Source organism: Trachypithecus francoisi, unplaced genomic scaffold, assembly GCF_009764315.1.
Source record: "Trachypithecus francoisi isolate TF-2019V2 unplaced genomic scaffold, Tfra_2.0 Lachesis_group5, whole genome shotgun sequence".
Lineage (NCBI taxonomy): Eukaryota > Metazoa > Chordata > Mammalia > Primates > Cercopithecidae > Trachypithecus > Trachypithecus francoisi.
The window spans coordinates 1,622,940-1,641,193 of NW_022681470.1; the positions used below are offsets into that span (position 1 = coordinate 1,622,940).

Genomic DNA, 18,254 nt, shown 5'->3' on the forward strand with positions numbered 1-18,254 from the left:
TGGTGTAACAGGTGTTCTCCATAGGATGGCAGGCAAGCCAAGGCTCTCTGTTCCCATCACTGCTATACAGCATTCACTACAAGTTCTAGCCAGGGCAAAGACCATTGGTAGGAAATAAAAACTATGCCGATTGAAAAGAAGAAGTAGGCTGGGCAGGTGGCTCACGCCTGTTATCCCAACACTTTGGGAGGCCAAGGCAGGAGGATCACTTGAGGTCAGGAGTTCGAGACCAGCCTGGCCAACATGGTGAAACCCCGTCTCTACCAAAAAATACAAACATTAGCTGGGCATGGTGGCACGCACCTGTAATCCCAGCTGCTCAGGAGGCTGAGGCAGGAGAATCACTTGACCTGGGAAAGCAGAGGCTGCAGCGATCTGAGATCACACCACTGCACTTCAGCCTGGACAACAGAGTGAGACCCTGTCTCAAAAAAGAAAAGAAAAAGAAGGCTGGGCACGATGGCTCACGCCTGTAATCCCAGCACGTTGGGAGGCCGAGGCAGTTGGATCACCTGAGGTCAGGAGTTCAAGACCAGTCTGGCCAACATGATAAAACCTGTCTCTACTAAAAATACAAAAAAAAAAAAAAATTAGCTGGGCTTGGTGGTGGGCGCCTGTAATCCCAGCTACTCAGGAGGCTGAGGCAAGAGAATCACTTGAACCCAGGAGGCAGAGGTTGCAGTGAGCTGAGATCACGTCACCACACTCCAGCCTGGGTGACAGAGGGACACTCCATCTCAAAAAAGAAAAAGAAGTAAAACTCTTTGCAGATGACATGATTCTGTAAAACATCCGCTGAGGCAGAAGGATCACTTGAGGCCAGAAGTCCAAGACTCTAGTGGGCTATAATCGCACCTGTGAATGGCACCTGCACTCCAGCTTGGGCCACATAGTGAGACCTTATCTCCAAAAAACAAAGTAAAAAATCCTCAGTGCTCTACAAAACAAAAAAGCTACTACAGTTAATAAGTGTATTTAGAAAAGTCAATATACAGAAAGGAATAGTATTTCTCTAAACTACAATAGTGATGAACAATTGGAAAATGAAATTTTAAAATATGAACAATAGTATCAAAAACATGAAATACTTGGCCGGGCGCGGTGGCTCAAGCCTGTAATCCCAGCACTTTGGCAGGCCGAGACGGGCGGATCACGAGGTCAGGAGATCGAGACCATCCTGGCTAACACGGTGAAACCCCGTCTCTACTAAAAAATACAAAAAAAACTAGCCGGGCGAGGTGGCGGGCGCCTGTAGTCCCAGCTACTGGGGAGGCTGAGGCAGGAGAATAGCGTGAACCCGGGAGGCGGAGCTTGCAGTGAGCTGAGATCCGGCCACTGCACTCCAGCCTGGGCGACAGAGCAAGACTCCGTCTCAAAAAAAAAAAAAAAAAAAAAAAGGATAAATTTAGCAAAATATGTGCAAAAACTATACATTGAACACTATAAAACATTACTGAAAAGAAGATTTAAATAAATAAGAAACCAATATTATTCAGAAGCCAAATTGATCAACAAATTCAAAGCAATCCCAATCAAAATCCCAGCAGGCATTTTTGGTAGAAATTGATACACCATTTTTTTTTTTTTTTGAGATGGAGTCTCACTCTGTCACCCAGGCTGGAGTGCAGTGGCACGATCTCAGCTCACTGCAAGCTCCACCTCCTGGGTTCACGCCATTCTTCTGCCTCAGCCTCCTGAGTAGCTGGGACTATAGGTGCCCATCACCGCGCCTGGCTAGCTTTTTTTTTGTATTTTTTTTAGTAGAGACGGGGTTTCACAGTGGTCTCGATCTCCTGACCTCGTGATCTGCCCGCCTTGGCCTCCCAAAGTGCTGGGATTACAGGTGTGAGCCACTGCGCCCGGCCTGATACACCATTTCAATAATTTACATGGAATTGTAAAAAGGACTCAGAATGGCCAAAATTATTTTGAAAGAGAATGAAGTTGGCGAATGTAAACCCCATCACAAAGCTACAGTAATCTAGATAGTGTGGTATTGGTTTTTTAAATTTATTATTTATTTATTTTTGAGGGAGTTTCCCTCTTGTCCCCCAGGCTGGAGTGCAATGGCACGATCTTGGCTCACTGCAACTTCAGCCTCGAGGGTTCAAGCGATTCTCCTGCCTCAGCCTCCCGAGTAGCTGGGACTACAGGCATTGCCACCACGCCTGGCTAATTTTTGGATTTTTAGTAGACATGGGGTTTCCCCATGTTGGCCAGGCTGGTCTTGAGCTCCTGACCTCAGGTGAACCACCGCCTCAGCCTCCCAAAGTACTGGGTGCAGGTATGAGCCACCACACCCGGCCTGGTATTGGTTTAAAGGTAGACATATGGATCAATGGAACAGAATACAGTGTCCAGAAATAGACCCTCATAGATATCATCAACTGATTCTCTACAAAGGTGCTGTAATGGGTTGAACAGTGACCCCCCAAAATTCATGTCCATCTAGAACTTCAGAATGGGACCCTATGTGCAAACAGGGTCTTGGCAGATGAGGCCATACTGGATTCGAGTGAGCCCTAAGTCCAATCCTCATGAGGAGGAGGAAGTTTGGACACTCGGACACGGGGAACCACATCGCAATGGACACAAAGTGGAGCGAAGCAGCAACCATCGGAGGAGCCCTGAGGACCGCCAGGAGCCACCAGAAGCCAGGGAGAGGCAAGGGAGGCTTCTCCTCTAGAGGCTTCTGAGGAAGCGTGGCCTTGCCAACACCTGGGGTTTGTTTTGTTTTGTTTTTTGAGACAGAGTCTCCCTCTGTTGCTCAGGCTGGAGTGCAGTGGTGCAATCTCAGCTCACTGCAACCTCCGCCTCCCGGGTCCAAGCGATTCTCCTGCCTCAGAGATTCCAGGCACCCGCCACCACGCCCGGCTAACTTTGTACGTTAATAGAGATGGGGTTTTGCCATGTGGGCCAGACTGGTTTCGAACTCCTGACCTCAGGTGATCCACCACCTCGGCCTCCCAAAGTGCTGGGATTACAGGCATGAGCCACCGCGCCTGGCCTGTATTACTTGTTTAAAGTTTTCAGTCCATAAAAATTAAGCACACACACAAAACGTTTTCCCAAATCTCCCATAGCACTGAGAAAACAAAACAGCAAAAATAGTTACTTTTACTTGGTAGGCAGGTGTTAGGTTTAGCACACAGCTTCCAAAGTAGAATCAACATCTGTTATACAAATATCTTTTTCTGGTAAAAGTATGGTCATAGTGTTCTGGGAAACCACTGGTGAAACTCCACATTTTAAAGTCTAGAGCTCCCCTAACCCTTTTTTATCCCTTTCTCAAATATGACATGAACGTTGGTTATTGTCTATTGTCCTCAGGTAAACCACACTACGTTGGTGTGTGCATTTTCCCCAGAAACATGAAATAAATTATACAAATGTATAGATTATAATAAATGGAATATCTAATGCTTAGTGCTTTACCATTGCTATTAGAGAGTAGGAAAAAATACACGCTTTGCAACAGCCTCAAATAAGAGAACTGTTGCAGGCTATGGCCGCAGCCCAGATGGTAAAAGGAGCCAGACCACACCCCCTCTCTTCCAGCAACTGTGGGCACAAACATTTCATTTTAACTCAAAAAAGGGGGATGTGTGTGTGTGTGTGTGTGTGTGTGTGTGTGTTCCAGAACCGCTGGAAAAAGTAGAAAAAGAGGAGACCTCACCAGGAGAGGACTAAAATTTGTGTGGCTATATTGTGATGTTATTGTTTGAGTTAATGAATGAAGTAGTCGAAAATGCTTTGACTGGTTTCTGTGCTTTGACATTTTTATCTAATTGCTTAATTTTAAAGACCTGGCCCATGTTTTGGCAAGGCTGTAAAGTCCGCAATTTCATGGCCCACGGGCATTAGCTAGTTCAGGATGTACCTGATGTGATCCATGAACGTAAATGATCAGTGTTTTCCAAGTCGACAAATCCCTTTGTTTTCAGTTTCATTCCACCTGTTCTAAGCCAGCATCTGAGTTATATTTCAAGCAGGTCATATGGTATGAATTGAGGTGGGATTTTTGAAAGCCAGAATGTTTATTTGGATTTAAGGGGACTGAGGAAGTAGGGAAGAGGAACCCTGCGTGCCACTGACTGTGCTGGACATGCCACCTGTCATCTTTCCAGAGAGATGTCTTCCACGACCTTGGCAGGGGAATCCTGGACAGTGCTTGGCAAGGTTATAATGCAACCCTCCTAGCCTACGGCCAAACTGGCTCTGGGAAAAGCTATTCCATGACTGGATTTGGTGCAAACAAGTGTATTATTCCAACTGTGTGTGAAGAGCTCTTTCAAGCAATTGAGAACCAGGGGAGAAATCAAGAACACCAGGTACGTATTCTCGAATCCCTTCTTTAAGGGATTGTCTTTTTTCATTCCAAACCCCTTCCCCAAATGGAAGTTCTCAGCATCTCTATTTTAGGATAATGTTTGTTTTTCATACCAAAATGTTTATATGATTACAAAATCATGTTGTAGCTAAATAAGATGTTGGATTTTTCTGGTTATATGGAGGCAAATCCAAGGAAAGTCACTCTGGTGTAGTATTCTAGAGTCAGACATCTTAATTGCTAACACTAACCAGGGATTATTATTGGATATTATTATTTGGTTTATAAAACAAAACCTTAGCCAACTCACGTCTATGGCTGCCTTTGCCACCCTCTTCTGCCAAGGCTGTGGCTCTATTCTAGTCTTTTTTTTTTTTTTTTTTTTTTTTGAGACGGAGTCTTGCTCTGTCGCCCAGGCTGGAGTGCAGTGGCCGGATCTCAGCTCACTGCAAGCTCCGCCTCCCGGGTTTACGCCATTCTCCTGCCTCAGCCTCCAAGTAGCTGGGACTACAGGCGCCCGCCACCTCGCCCGGCTAGTTTTTTGTATTTTTTTAGTAGAGACAGGGTTTCACCGTGTTAGCCAGGATGGTCTCGATCTCCTGACCTCGTGATCCACCCGTCTCAGCCTCCCAAAGTGCTGGGATTACAGGCTTGAGCCACCGCGCCCGGCCTCTAGTCTTAATCAACGTGTTTTTAGTGCTGAAGAATATTACTTTGTTTTCAAGTTGTTCCTTTTACTTGCTCTAGCACACGAGATCCAAGACCAAATTTTAGATTCACCGAACGCTGGTGATATTTTCAAGATGGAGTGTACCATTAACATAATTAGCTTTAAAACATGACAGGAGAATGTCAACAAATGCCTGTAAGCATAGTTCATGGTTCTGCTTTCCTAAAATGGTAGCACCGTTTAAGCTGGTGTTACGAAAATGCAATACTGCATTATTTTTTATCTTATTTTTCTGATATTAATGGTAACATGTTCAAGTTAGAGAATTTTATATTTATAATATCACCTAACTATCGCTAACATTTCAGTACCTTTCTAATATTTATTCATTTAGATTTATATATTTTGTAGAGATGGGGTCTTGCTATGTTGCCCAGGCTGGTCTCAAACTCCTGACCTCAAGCAATCCCTCCTCCTTGTTCTCCTAAAGCTCTGGGATTACAGATATGAGCCACTGTGCCCAGCCTCTAATTTTTAATTCAAATATTTTCAAAGGAATACAAGTCTAGTTTAAAACCTCAAATAGCCAAGAGAAAGAACAAGTCCACACAAAAACTCGTACATGAATTTTCCATGGCAGCATATTTATAACAGCCACGAAGAGGAAGCAGCCTAATGCCCATCCACTGATGAACAGTTGAATAAAATGTGGTCTATCCTTACAATGGGCAATTCAGCCTTAAAAAGGAACGAAATTCTTTTTTTCTTTTTTTTTTTTGAGACAGAGTCTCGCTCTGTTGCCCAGGCTGGAGTGCAGTGGCGCAATCTGGGCTCACTGCAAGCTCCACCTCCCGGGTTCCCACCATTCTCCTGCCTCAGCCTCCCGAGTAGCTGGGACTACAGGCACCCGCCACCACGCCTGGCTAATTTATTGTATTTTTAGTTGAGATGGGGTTTCACCATGTTAGCCATGATGGTCTCGATCTCCTAACCTTGTGATCCACCCGCCTTGGCCTCCCAAAGTGCTGGGATTACAGGCATGAGCCACCGCGCCCGGCCAAAAAGGAATGAAATTCTAACAGATGACAATGTGGACAAACCTGGGACGTGTCATTCTAAGAACAAGAAGCCAGAGACAAAAGACCACACGCTGTATGATTCCATTTGAAGGAAATTTCCAGGATAAGAAATCTATAGAGATAGAAAAGAAATTGGCAGCTGCCTTGGGCTGGATGTTGTGGGGAGGGGAGAGGAGGGGAGAAGGTAGAGAAAGGGGAGAAACAGTTTTCTTTTGTCAGTAAACAAAATATTCTAAATTTAGATTGTTGACCGTTTCACAGCTCTGTGAGTATACTAAAAACCATTGCATGGAAAGTTGGTGAATTATACGGTATGTGAATTATATCTCAATTAAGCTGTCAAACTTCAAACTGTTCTGAAAGGCTTTAATGGAAACCACCAATCTCCTGCCCATCCTTTCCCCTTTCCCGGTATTCTCCAGTTACTTTCTTCAATCTTTTCACTGTTTGCCCTGGTAGCCATCTCCATATTTTAAAATAATGTTGGTTTTTCTCTTCTGCAAAAGCAATTCTGGACACTATCTACTGTCTTCCCACCGTGGCGGAAGAGAATTTAACTCGGACACACCAATGCCCCCAACCACAATACGTTCCCCCTACATACTCCCCAGTCATAGTACCTTCCCCCCACATACTCCCCAGCTACAGTGCGTTCCCCCCACATACTCCCCAGCCACAGTACCTTCCCCCCACATACTCCCCAGCTACAGTGCGTTCCCCCAACATACTCCCCAGCCACAGTACGTTCCTCTCACATACTCCCCAGCCACAGTGAGTTCCCCCACATACTCTCCAGCCACAGTACCTTCCCCCACATACTCCCAGTCACAGTACCTTCCCCCACATACTCCCCAGTCACATACCTTCCCCCCACATACTCCCCAGCCACACTACGTTCCCCCCACATACTCCCCAGCCACACTACGTTCCCCCCACATACTCCCCAACCACAGTACGTTCCCCCACATACTCCCCAGCCACAGTACCTTCCCCCCCATACTCCCCAGCCACAGTACCTTCCCCCCACATACTCCCCAGTCACAGTACCTTCCCCCCCCATACTCCCCAGCCACAGTACCTTCCCCCCACATACTCCCCAGCCACAGTACCTTCCCCCCACATACTCCCCAGCTACAGTGCGTTCCCCCACATACTCCCCAGCCACAGTACGTTCCCTCTACATACTCCCCAGCCACAGTGAGTTCCCCCACATACTCTCCAGCCACAGTACCTTCCCCCACATACTCCCCAGTCACAGTACCTTCCCCCCACATACTCCCCAGTCACAGTACCTTCCCCCCACATACTCCCCAGTCACAGTACCTTCCCCCCACATACTCCCAGTCACAGTACCTTCCCCCACATACTCCCCAGCCACACTACGTTCCCCCCCAATACTCCCCAGTCACAGTACCTTCCCCCACATAATCCCCAGCTACAGTGCGTTCCCCCCCCATACTCCCCAGCCACAGTACCTTCCCCCCACATACTCCCAGCCACAGTACCTTCCCCCACATACTCCCCAGCTACAGTGCGTTCCCCCCACATACTCCCCAGCCACACTACGTTCCCCCCACATACTCCCCAGCCACAGTACGTTCCCTCTCACATACTCCCCAGCCACAGTACGTTCCCCCACATACTCCCCAGCCACAGTACCTTCCCCCCACATACTCCCCAGTCACACTACGTTCCCCCCACATACTCCCCAGTCACAGTACCTTCCCCCCCATACTCCCCAGCCACAGTACCTTCCCCCACATACTCCCCAGCTACAGTGCGTTCCCCCCACATACCCCAGCCACACTACGTTCCCCCCACATACTCCCCAGCCACAGTACGTTCCCTCTCACATACTCCCCAGCCACAGTACGTTCCCCCCACATACTCCCCAGCCACAGTACCTCCCCCCACATACTCCCCAGTCACACTACGTTCCCCCCACATACTCCCCAGTCACAGTACCTTCCCCCCACATACTCCCCAGCCACAGTACCTTCCCCCCACATACTCCCCAGCCACACTACGTTCCCCCCACATACTCCCCAGCCACACTACGTTCCCCCCACATACTCCCCAGCCACACTACGTTCCCCCCACATACTCTCCAGCCACAGTACGTTCCCTCTCACATACTCCCCAACCACAGTACGTTCCCCCCACATACTCCCCAGCCACAGTACCTTCCCCCCACATACTCCCCGCCACAGTACCTTCCCCCACGTACTCCCCAGCCACAGTACCTTCCCTCACGTACTCCCCAGTCACAGTACCTTCCCCCCACGTACTCCCCAGTCACACTACGTTCCCCCCACATACTCCCCAGTCACAGTACCTTCCCCCCACATACTCCCCACAGTACCTTCTCCCCACATACCCCAGTCACAGTACCTTCCCCCCACATACTCCCCAACCACAGTACCTTCCCCCCACATACTCCCCAACCACAGTACCTTCCCCCCACATACTCCCCAGTCACAGTACGTTCCCCCTACATACTCCCCAGCCACAGTACCTTCCCTCCACATACTCCCCAGCCACAGTACGTTCCCACACATACTCCCTAGCCACAGTACCTTCCCCCCACATACTCCCCAGTCACAGTACCTTCCCCCACATATTCCCCAACCACAGTACGTTCCCCCCACATACTCCCCAGCCACAGTACGTCCCCCACATACTCCCCAGCCACACTACATTCCCCCCACATACTCCCTAGCCATAGTACCTTCCCCCCACATACTCCCCAGCCACACTACGTTTCCCCCACATACTCCCCAGCCACAGTACATTCCCCCCACATACTCCCTAGCCACAGTACGTTCCCCTCACATACTCCCCAGCCACACTATGTCCCCCCCACATACTCCCCAGTCACAGTACCTTCCCCCCACATACTCCCTAGCCACAGTACCTTCCCCCCACATACTCCCCAGCTACAATATGTCCCCCCGCCATACTCCCTACAATTAGGACAATGCTTATTAGAACATTTGGTTAAATCAATAATTGTTAACATCTTATTATTTTTTCTTAACAGTTTCTGCCTCAGAATTTAATTATGAACATTTTAACTGCACAAGTATTGTTCACTCCTGCACCAAATACCGCATATATCCTTTCCACATTTTATGTTTCTTGGAATTTTTAATTGCCATTTTAATTATGGTTTTTTTTGTATAAATCTAAGTGCTCCAAATCACTGTCACATACCTACTGACAATCTTTTCCATACACTCAGACGTACTGGTACCATGATATTTGGGGTCTCCTTCAGCAGGAGTCAATTCTCCTGTTACAATTGTATTAACTGTATCAGCACAATTTGGAGCACTGTTGCTGCCGGGCTACTCCACACTGTCATTCTGGAACTCCACTTCAACCTTCACCTTCGTTGGCCCCCCTGACTCCTGGACCCAATGTATTCTTCTTTTTTGATTTGCTCTCTTTTTGCTGCAATTGCCTCAGAAATGGTGCATCCAGAGCACATTTTTCTTTTCATCCTTTGCACAACTGAAAATATCTTTTCCTACCTCCACACTTGATTGACATTTACCTGGAATACAATTCTCTGAGAACATTGAAGGCCTCCGTTATATTTTAAGTTCCAGTGTTGCAGCTGAGAAGTCGGCTACCATTCTGATCCCGTTCTTTGTATGCAACCATTTTTGACGGTCAGTTTATCTCTCGCAGCCTTCAGGGTCTTCTCATTATCCTTGATGTTCTGATCTTAATGAGTCTTTTTTCATTGATCATGCTGGAAACTTGGTGGACCTTTTTCAGTTTGGAGATTCCTGTCCTTCAGTTCTGGAAAACCTTCCTTACATTATTTCTTATTTTATCTCCTGTATTTCTTGTTTTCCCTTTCTGAAATTCCTAATTGGATTTTGGGCCTCTTGTACTAATGTTGTAATTTTATTATCTTTTACAACCTATCTTCCATTTCTTGGTCTTTTTTTTTTTTTTTTTTTTTTGAGACGGAGTCTCGCTCTGCCACCCAGGCTGGAGTGCAGTGGCCGGATCTCAGCTCACTGCAAGCTCCGCCTCCCGGGTTTACGCCATTCTCCTGCCTCAGCCTCCCGGGTAGCTGGGACTACAGGCGCCCGCCTCGTCGCCCGGCTAGTTTTTTTTTTGTATTTTTTAGTAGAGACGGGGTTTCACCGTGTTAACCAGGATGGTCTCGATCTCCTGACCTCGTGATCCACCCGTCTCGGCCTCCCAAAGTGCTGGGATTACAGGCTTGAGTCACCGCGCCCGGCCGGTCTTTTCTTTTTTAAAAGAGATGGAGTCTCACTCTGTTGCCCAGGCTTGTCTTGAACTCCTGGGCTCAAGGGATCCTCCTGGCATCAGTCTCTCAAGTAGCTGGAATTCCAAGTGTGAGCCACCACTGGTTTTTTATTCTGCATTCTAGAAGATTCCCTTAATGTTATTATAACTCTCCTGCATTTTTATTTTGGCTGTCATTCATAAATTTAATTTACAAACACTTTCTTTTATTCTCTGGTTATTCATTTAAATAAAATCCTCTTTTTTTCCATGGGTATAATTCTTTCTTTGAGGCTATTACTTCTACGGCTTTAAAAAATATTTCTAAGCTGAGCATGGTGACTCATGCCTGTAATCCCAGCACTTTGAGAGGACGAGGGGGGCATATCACTTGAGGCCAGGAGTTCAAGACCAGCCAGAACAAGATGGCAAAATCCCACCTCTATTAAAAATACAAAAGTTGGCTAGGTGTGGTGGCATGATCCTATAGTCCCAGCTACTCAGGAGGCTGAGGCAGGAGAATTGCTTGAGCCCAGCGGTTGAGGCTATAGGGAGCTGAGATCATACCACTACATTTCCAGCCTGGGTGACAGCAGAACCTTGACTTAAAAAAAAAAAAAAAAAAAAGGTGGGCGCCTGTAATCCCAGCTACTTGGGAGACTGAGGCAGGAGAATCGCTTGAATCTGGGAGGCAGAGGTTGCAGTGAGCCAAGATTGCGCCACTGCACTCTAGCCTGGGTGACAGTGCGAGACTCTGCCTCAAAAAAAAAAAAAAGAAAAGAAAAGAAAGAAAAAAACTGCCTTTTACTCTCTCAGTCTGTTTTCTGAGTTCCTTCTTTCTACTTGTTTGTTTTGACCCCTCCCCGGCCCCCCCCTCCCCAACCCCCCTCCCCGGCCCCCCTCCCCGGCCCCCCTCCCCGGCCCCCCTCCCCAGCCGCCCTCCCCAGCCACCCTCCGTGATCTGCCCACCCAATCATCACAAAGTTTGCTTCTGATTTGAAAACTTTTCTGAATTCTGGAACAATCAATCCAAAGTCAAGGCCGGGCGCGATGGCTCATACCTCTAATCCCAGCACTTTGGGAGACCGAGGTGGGTGTATCCCTTGAGCCCAGGAGTTCAATGCCAGCGTGGGCGACATAGGGAGATCCTGTCTGTACAAAAAACACAAAAATTAGCCGAGTGTGATGGTACTCGCCTGTAGTCCCAGCTACTCTGGAGGCTGAGGCAGGAGGACCACCGGAGCCCAAGAAGTCGAGGCTGTGAACCATGATTTGCTCCACCACACTCCAGCCAGGGTGACAGAGACCCTGTCTCAAAAAAATATAAGTATAAATAAAGTCAACAGCCAGACTTGAAACCATACAAGTGGCTGTCAGGAAATGAGCAAGGTCTCTGAGGCTAACATTCAACCGTCACTCAAGCCCCTGAGGGAGTCCACAGAGGACTCAGTCCTGAGGACGGCCAGTCCCGCGACTGGCAGCACAGGTATGAGTTATGCAGGGTAGGTTCGAGCCCCAGCGTAGCAAGTGGCCTCAGGCATTCCTCTAAGCCTCCATTTCTAAACTGTAAAATTGGTAAAATTGGAACAATATCATAAATTACAAGATGCCAAACTGTTCTGTGAATATGAGCTGCTTTAATAACAATAAATTCCTCTATTAGTAACAAAGTCTGAACGGGATGTTTTCACAGATTGCGGCCGTAAGTCCAGCTGACATCTGCTATGAGGAAACTTGATCAACACTAAGATACGCGGAAAGGTACGTCTGAATATTTATCATCCATGGCGGTTCTACGTTCTAAATCTAGCAAAGTTAGTGCTCTTAGACTGCAGGGGTTGACACTGGGAAGGGGGTGCGGGAGGAAAACGAAACGACGTGAGAGAGAGGAATGAAAGGAACTAAAACACGAGGGGAAAGAATGGAGACCTGGAGCCTCGGGGCAGGGCTGTTCGCTGGGTCCTGGATGGGAGCAGAGCTGGGGGCTCAGGGATGGGGGGGCGCGGATGCCAGTCCTGACGTGATTGGCCTGATCTGTCCCCGTGTTTTCCTGCCGAATAGCACGGCTATCCACAGCTTTCTCCTTCCGTTACACAGGGCATGGGTAGAGAATGGTGCCAGGCAGGGGATTTTTGTGCTAATGACAAATGAAGATGAGCTCTGTACGCGACAGCTTCTCGGTCAGAGCCACTCGCTGGGCCGCCCTGCAGCCCCTGCACAGACCAGCTCTCCACACTGTCAGTTACGGCACTTCCCAGGGCCCACACCGCACACTGCAGTCTGTGAAGGTGGCCTGATGGCCACAGGAGTCACCAGGGAGGGTGCCAGGTTCCTTCCCACCCACCTGGCTGGGAGACAGGCCCACTCGGTCAGTACTACGGGAGGCTGCCACCAAGCCGAGCTCCTGCTCCTCGGCCTCTGCAGCTCGTTCCCAGCCTGCTCTCCTGAACCTTCTAAGAAAGAGAGGCGTGGGGAGAGGGGCGTCTGTGGCCACGGTAGGACCCTCCCCACCTGCTGCCCTGCTTCTCCTCAGGCGAAGGCCAGCCTTGGGAATCCACCAGAACAGCTCCCCACTGAGTCTGGGCAGGAGCTCGGGACTGTCAGACCCGGTTCTGGGCAGCTGGAGTTGGCATGTGAGGTGAAACTTACTTGCCAGCCCTGATATGTCATTTGCCAGGTCTGCGGGCTTCAAGGTCAGAGTCTGGCCCTGGCAGCTGTGACCATGGGCAAGAAATAGAACCTCTCCCCCATCCTGTTCCCTGAGCCAGCGTTCCTCATTCTCAGCACTGGGGAGAGCTCTGACCGCGGGAGGTGCGTGCGAACTGTGCCCAGCAGAGCTCTGCCTGGTGTGGGAGGGAGGGTTGGGAACTGTGGTCACAACAGTGCCACCCAGGCACTGCCTCCCCTTCTGGTCTTTTCTCTGGCCCTCTTCTCAGCACAGAGAAGCACTTGCATGTTGGTGACAAATGTCTTCCTTCTCATTCTTCACTGCACAGCCTCAGTATTGTGTCACACCATGAGGCATTTTCTTCCAGCATCTGACACAAGCTCAGGTTTTATTTTTATTTTCTGAGATAGGTGTCACCCTGTCACCCAGCCTGGGATACAGCGGCACATGGTATCCTCAACCTCCCAGACTCAAGTGATCCTCCCTCCTCAGCTTCCCAAAGCGCTAGGATTACAGGTGTGCGCCACCGCGCACAGTGTAAGCTCAGAGCTTTAGATCGAATTTTGCCTTAAGCGCTATCCAGAACGTTTGTTTTCTCCCTGCTTATCAGGTGCAAATCTGTGGCTCCCAGTCTTTACAGGAGAGACCATGTGATACAGAGGAAAGAGAAAATGGTGCCCACAGCCCGCGGGACTTGTAAACTCTGATTCTATCTCCCCTGTATAAAATGAAAGGGGTACAGTGACCAGATTTAGCAAATAAAAGTACAAGGTGCTCAGTTACATTGCAATTTTGGAGAATAAGGAATGTTTTACTGTATATCCCGAGCAGTATTTGGGGGTATCTGTTTTCTCTGACAACATCAGAAGGAGTGACCTGGAACACCTCTGAGGCGCCTCCCAGCCTGGCAATGCGCCGAGCGGTCCCGACAGCCTCCAGGCCAGGAGTTATTTCAGCAGCAACAGGGATTGGGCAGGTTCTTAGGTTAACCAAGTCAGCCCAATTGGCTGAGTGTGTTCAGGTCCCAGGACATGTCAGGGGCTGAGGCCCGGCCTGGCTGAGCTGCTCGTGTTTATTTGAACTGTGCAGGTGATTCAGTCACTTTGGTCTTAATGGTTGAATGGAACCAGACCTGGTGTGGAATCTCAAGTCACCTGGGGCGGGGGGCCTGGGGGTGCTGCTGCTCCGGCAAGGGGCTCCAGGCCTAAGAGTGTGTCCATCTTTGCACATGAAAGGGCTAAAAAGATCCGGAACAAAGCAGTGGTCAACACTTGGACACTGATGAGAGAGTCAAGGGCTGAGAACAGCAAGCTGCTGCCCAGATGTAGACACTCCATGATGTCAGGTAAACCGAGTCAGGGGTCGATGCCCTGAGCAATGGGGGGGTCTGACCTAGGCTAAGCCTGGGGCCGGGGGTGGAGGGAGCACCTGGATTCGAATCTGAGGGGTTGGTTGGGGCACAGTGGGGGGCATAGTGGGGGGCACTGGGGCTTTGTCCAGGATATTGTGGTTCCATCCTTTTAAAAAAAACTTTGAGATAAATGTAGACTCACTTGCAGTTGTGAGAAATAATAGCCCTGAATTTTAAGATGGTCATCTTACTCTCATTTTTATTGACATTTTATTTGGTATTTGAGACAGGGTCCGCTCTGTCACCCGGGCTTGAGTGCAGAGGTGTGATCACCACTTAGGACAGCCTTACATCTCCTGGGCTCAAGCAATCCTCCTGCCTCGGCTTTGCAAAGTGCTGGGTGACAGGTGTGAGCCACCGCGACCAGCCTCATTTTTATTTTGAGGTCATTGTTTCTCCCAGGATGTTTTTCCTTACCGGATTTGGACAGTGGCCACCTGATGTCTGCCCGCTGAGGCCTTCCTGTGGAGAGATGATGCCGGCAGCCCATTGAGGGCTGGCCACCTCCTCCAAGACGGAGCTCCATCCTGGCTGTGCATCACAGCCGCCCGGTGACAGGGCTCCCCCAGCCTCATAAACCGGAATCCCGGGCAGCGGTCAGCGCTAAATCCCCCCAACTTCATAAACCAGAATCCCGGCAGCGGTCAGGCCTAAATCCCCCCAACCTCATAAACCAGAACCCGGCAGCGGTCAGCGCTAAATCCCCCCAACTTCATAAACCAGAATCCCGGGCAGCGGTCAGGGCTAAATCCCCCCAACCTCATAAACCAGAACCCGGGCAGCGGTCAGCGCTAAATCCCCCCAACTTCATAAACCAGAATCCCGGGCAGCGGTCAGCGCTAAATCCCCCCAACCTCATAAACCAGAACCCGGGCAGCGGTCAGCGCTAAATCCCCCCAGCCTCATAAACCGGAATCCCGGGCAGCCGTCAGTGCTAAAGTGTCCCAGGTGATTCCAACACGCGCAATTATCCAGGGCCCCGTGACAGGTGAAGGCCTTCGATTGCAGTTTGGCAGCATAAAGACATATACCGTTTTATGCTCATTAATGATTTAAAATGAGATGGACAAAAAGGTAAAACTACTGGGAGAAACTGGCACGAGCGTCCGGTATCAAAGCAGCGACATCGAACGGGCTCCCTCCCTCCTGGGGGCCTCGGGGAGTGGCAGGACCTCCTGCACCCCTTGCCCTACTGGTCATGCCAGGCTACCCAAAGGACGTGTGGCTCAGACAGAGGGTGGGCCAGCCCCGAGCCCCACCTAGCCCTTCCCAGGCACACGACCCGACTGGCTGAGGCTTCAACCTCAACAAAGCGCTCCCTAAATCAGAATCAGCGCACACGTGTGTGTGGCTGGCCTGGGCCTGGCTCTGCCTGTCGCAAATCTCTGTACCATCAAAACCTGACATGCCAGATGTGGGCCTACACGTAGCACGTAACCCCCACTGCTCTCAAGCACAGACACGGACTCCGTGGAAAACAGTGTAATCCTATGATTCTTCCCGAATCCCCCGACCCCATGGGAGTTCCCCGTAGCGAGAAATCACGTGAAAGGCCCTCACAAGCTTGAGCAAGTACAAAAATAAGACAGCACTGAACTCTTGCCTCCCCCTTAAAGGACCTTCTTGCCCTAACGTCTTACGAATTAGGAGGATAATTAGTCCTCTTTGTAGGACTTACCAAAAGATCTCGTCTTCACGCATAAGCGTGGTGCATTCCTGCTGCTGCTGCTGGGATCCCGGGCTTTGAGAAATGAGCGGAGACACCCTGGTTATCCCGCGTCTCCCTTTGGCACTGCAGACCCCCTGCTTAAAAAGCCTCCCTCCTTCCAGAGCCGTCAGCCTGTCTCCAGGCAGAGCCGCAGCTGGGGACTCCCGCTGATCAGGTGACCTGGGCACACCTGCTGGAGCAGGCCCAGGTGAGCTTCACTCCCGTCACCTGTGGAGGCTGAGTGAGCCCAGGGCAGGGGCCAGGCCCCATTGTGGCGAGGCTTTTTCGGTGAATGTGTAACATGTGACTGGTAATGATGCTACCGGCAGAGCTAGGGAGAGAACATCAAGGCACGCAAGCGAGGGCAGCAGGGAGGCCTTGGTGCCCGGCGGGGCGTGAGCCGGGTATCGATCCTGGCATTTGCTGATATCACACCCTAAATGGGCTATGATGTGAATTTCGGCCTCCCCTCACCACCCCAGCTTCCACCCACCCTACTCCCCGTGGCCACGAGGCCCTGGGAAAATCCCAAAGTCAAGAATCAGACCTGGAGTACTTGAGGACTCGAGCTGGGGATTCAGGAAGCTCACGCTGCCTAACCACGGCCTCAGGGCCTGGGGGGTGGAGCAGGGTGGGGTCTGTGGCATCAGGAAGCCAGACGGTTAGGGCCGTGCTGAGTCACGTTCTGTGTAAGTGGTGGCTGGGACTCTCAGCATCAAGGGTCAAGTAGGGTCACATGGAGGAATACGGGATTTGGGGTTCTGCATATACAGTAAAAATTGGAAGGATTTTGGCTCTCTTTACTCTTTGTCAGAGAGGATTTCAAGCTGTAAAAGTCTTCCTCATGCCTGTATAATCATCCCCGTTTTGTTTACTGTTAAATCCCTCCCCACCATACCCATCAATCCTTGTGTGGACGAACGACAGGTGTTCAGGTTCCCAGGCGCGGGTTCGTGCCATACCCCACTTTTTGCCATCAACATCTGATTCTCAACCAGCCAGCAGCACTTTGGGTGAATGAGAGGCTGCATGGAGACCTGGGGAGGGGCTGCCCAGGCGGGGGACGCAGACAGCTAGGGAGGGCAGCGGGGAGAACGGCTCCTTGGAACTGTCCCGTCCAGATGGACTCAGACTCCTGACGGCTGGCCCGCCTGAGACTCCCCCCGCCATCAGCACTGCCCCAGCCCCTCTCAGCTTTCCTCCCTCCCCAGGCGGGCTGACAAGGTGGATGGAGACGGGAAAGAAGTATTGCTCTCCCCGGCGGGCTGGTGCGGACTGGTGATGCCCACCCTCTCCACCTCTCCTGCAGGAGTGGCAGATGATGACCTTCCCTCACCTTCTTAACGTCAACGAGGACCCACCGCTCACCGGGGTCCTCAAGTACTTCATTCAAGCTGGTACTCAGCCGGCCCCCTGCCCCCGCCCTGCCCTGCCCTCTTCCCACCCCACCCTCCCCCTGCCCTCCCCCTGCCCCCACCCTGCCCTTCCCCTGCCCCCACCCCGCCCTCCCCATGCCCCCACCCTGCCCTCCCCCTGCCCCCACCCTGCCCTCCCCCTGCCCCCACCCCGCCTTCCCCATGCCCCCACCCTGCCCTCCCCCTGCCCTCCCCCTGCCCTCCCCGCCCCCCCCTGCCCCCACCCCGCCCTCCCCATGCCCCCACCCTGCCCTCCCCCTGCCCCCACCCTGCCCTTCCCCTGCCCCCACCCCGCCTTCCCCATGCCCCCACCCCGCCCTCCCCCTGCCCCCACCCCGCCCCCACCCCACCCTCCCCCTGCCCTCCCCGCCCCCCCCTGCCCCCACCCCGCCCTCCCCCTGCCCTCCCCCCCCCCCGTCCCCTCCCTGCTCATGCTTCTTGCCCCACAGGCATGTTTCTTTTCTTTCCTGTTTTTTAAATATTTTCATTTTGGTAAAATATACATAAAGTTCACCATTTTAACCATTTTAAGAGTACAGTTCAGTGGCATTAAGTACATTCATATTGTGTGACCGTCACCACCATCCATCTGCAGTACATTTTCATCTTCCCAGATGGAAACTCTGCACCCATGAAACGCGAGCTGCCCCTCCCCCTCCAGCCCCGGGAGCCGCTGTCCCACCTTCTCTCTGTGCATTTGACGATGG

The 18,254-nt window shown here is 50.8% G+C and overlaps 1 protein-coding gene across 1 annotated transcript in view; it reads left to right on the forward strand.

Moving 5' to 3' along the window:
• LOC117076149 (kinesin-like protein KIF28P) overlaps positions 1 to 18,254 on the forward strand; it is a 55,868-nt gene that overhangs the window by 15,514 nt on the left and 22,100 nt on the right. The window contains 6 exon segments of the mRNA XM_033199279.1: positions 4,128 to 4,331; positions 7,822 to 7,948; positions 11,768 to 11,847; positions 12,039 to 12,106; positions 14,249 to 14,332; positions 17,450 to 17,581. Coding sequence (XP_033055170.1) covers positions 4,128 to 4,331; positions 7,822 to 7,948; positions 11,768 to 11,847; positions 12,039 to 12,106; positions 14,249 to 14,332; positions 17,450 to 17,581 — 695 coding nt within the window.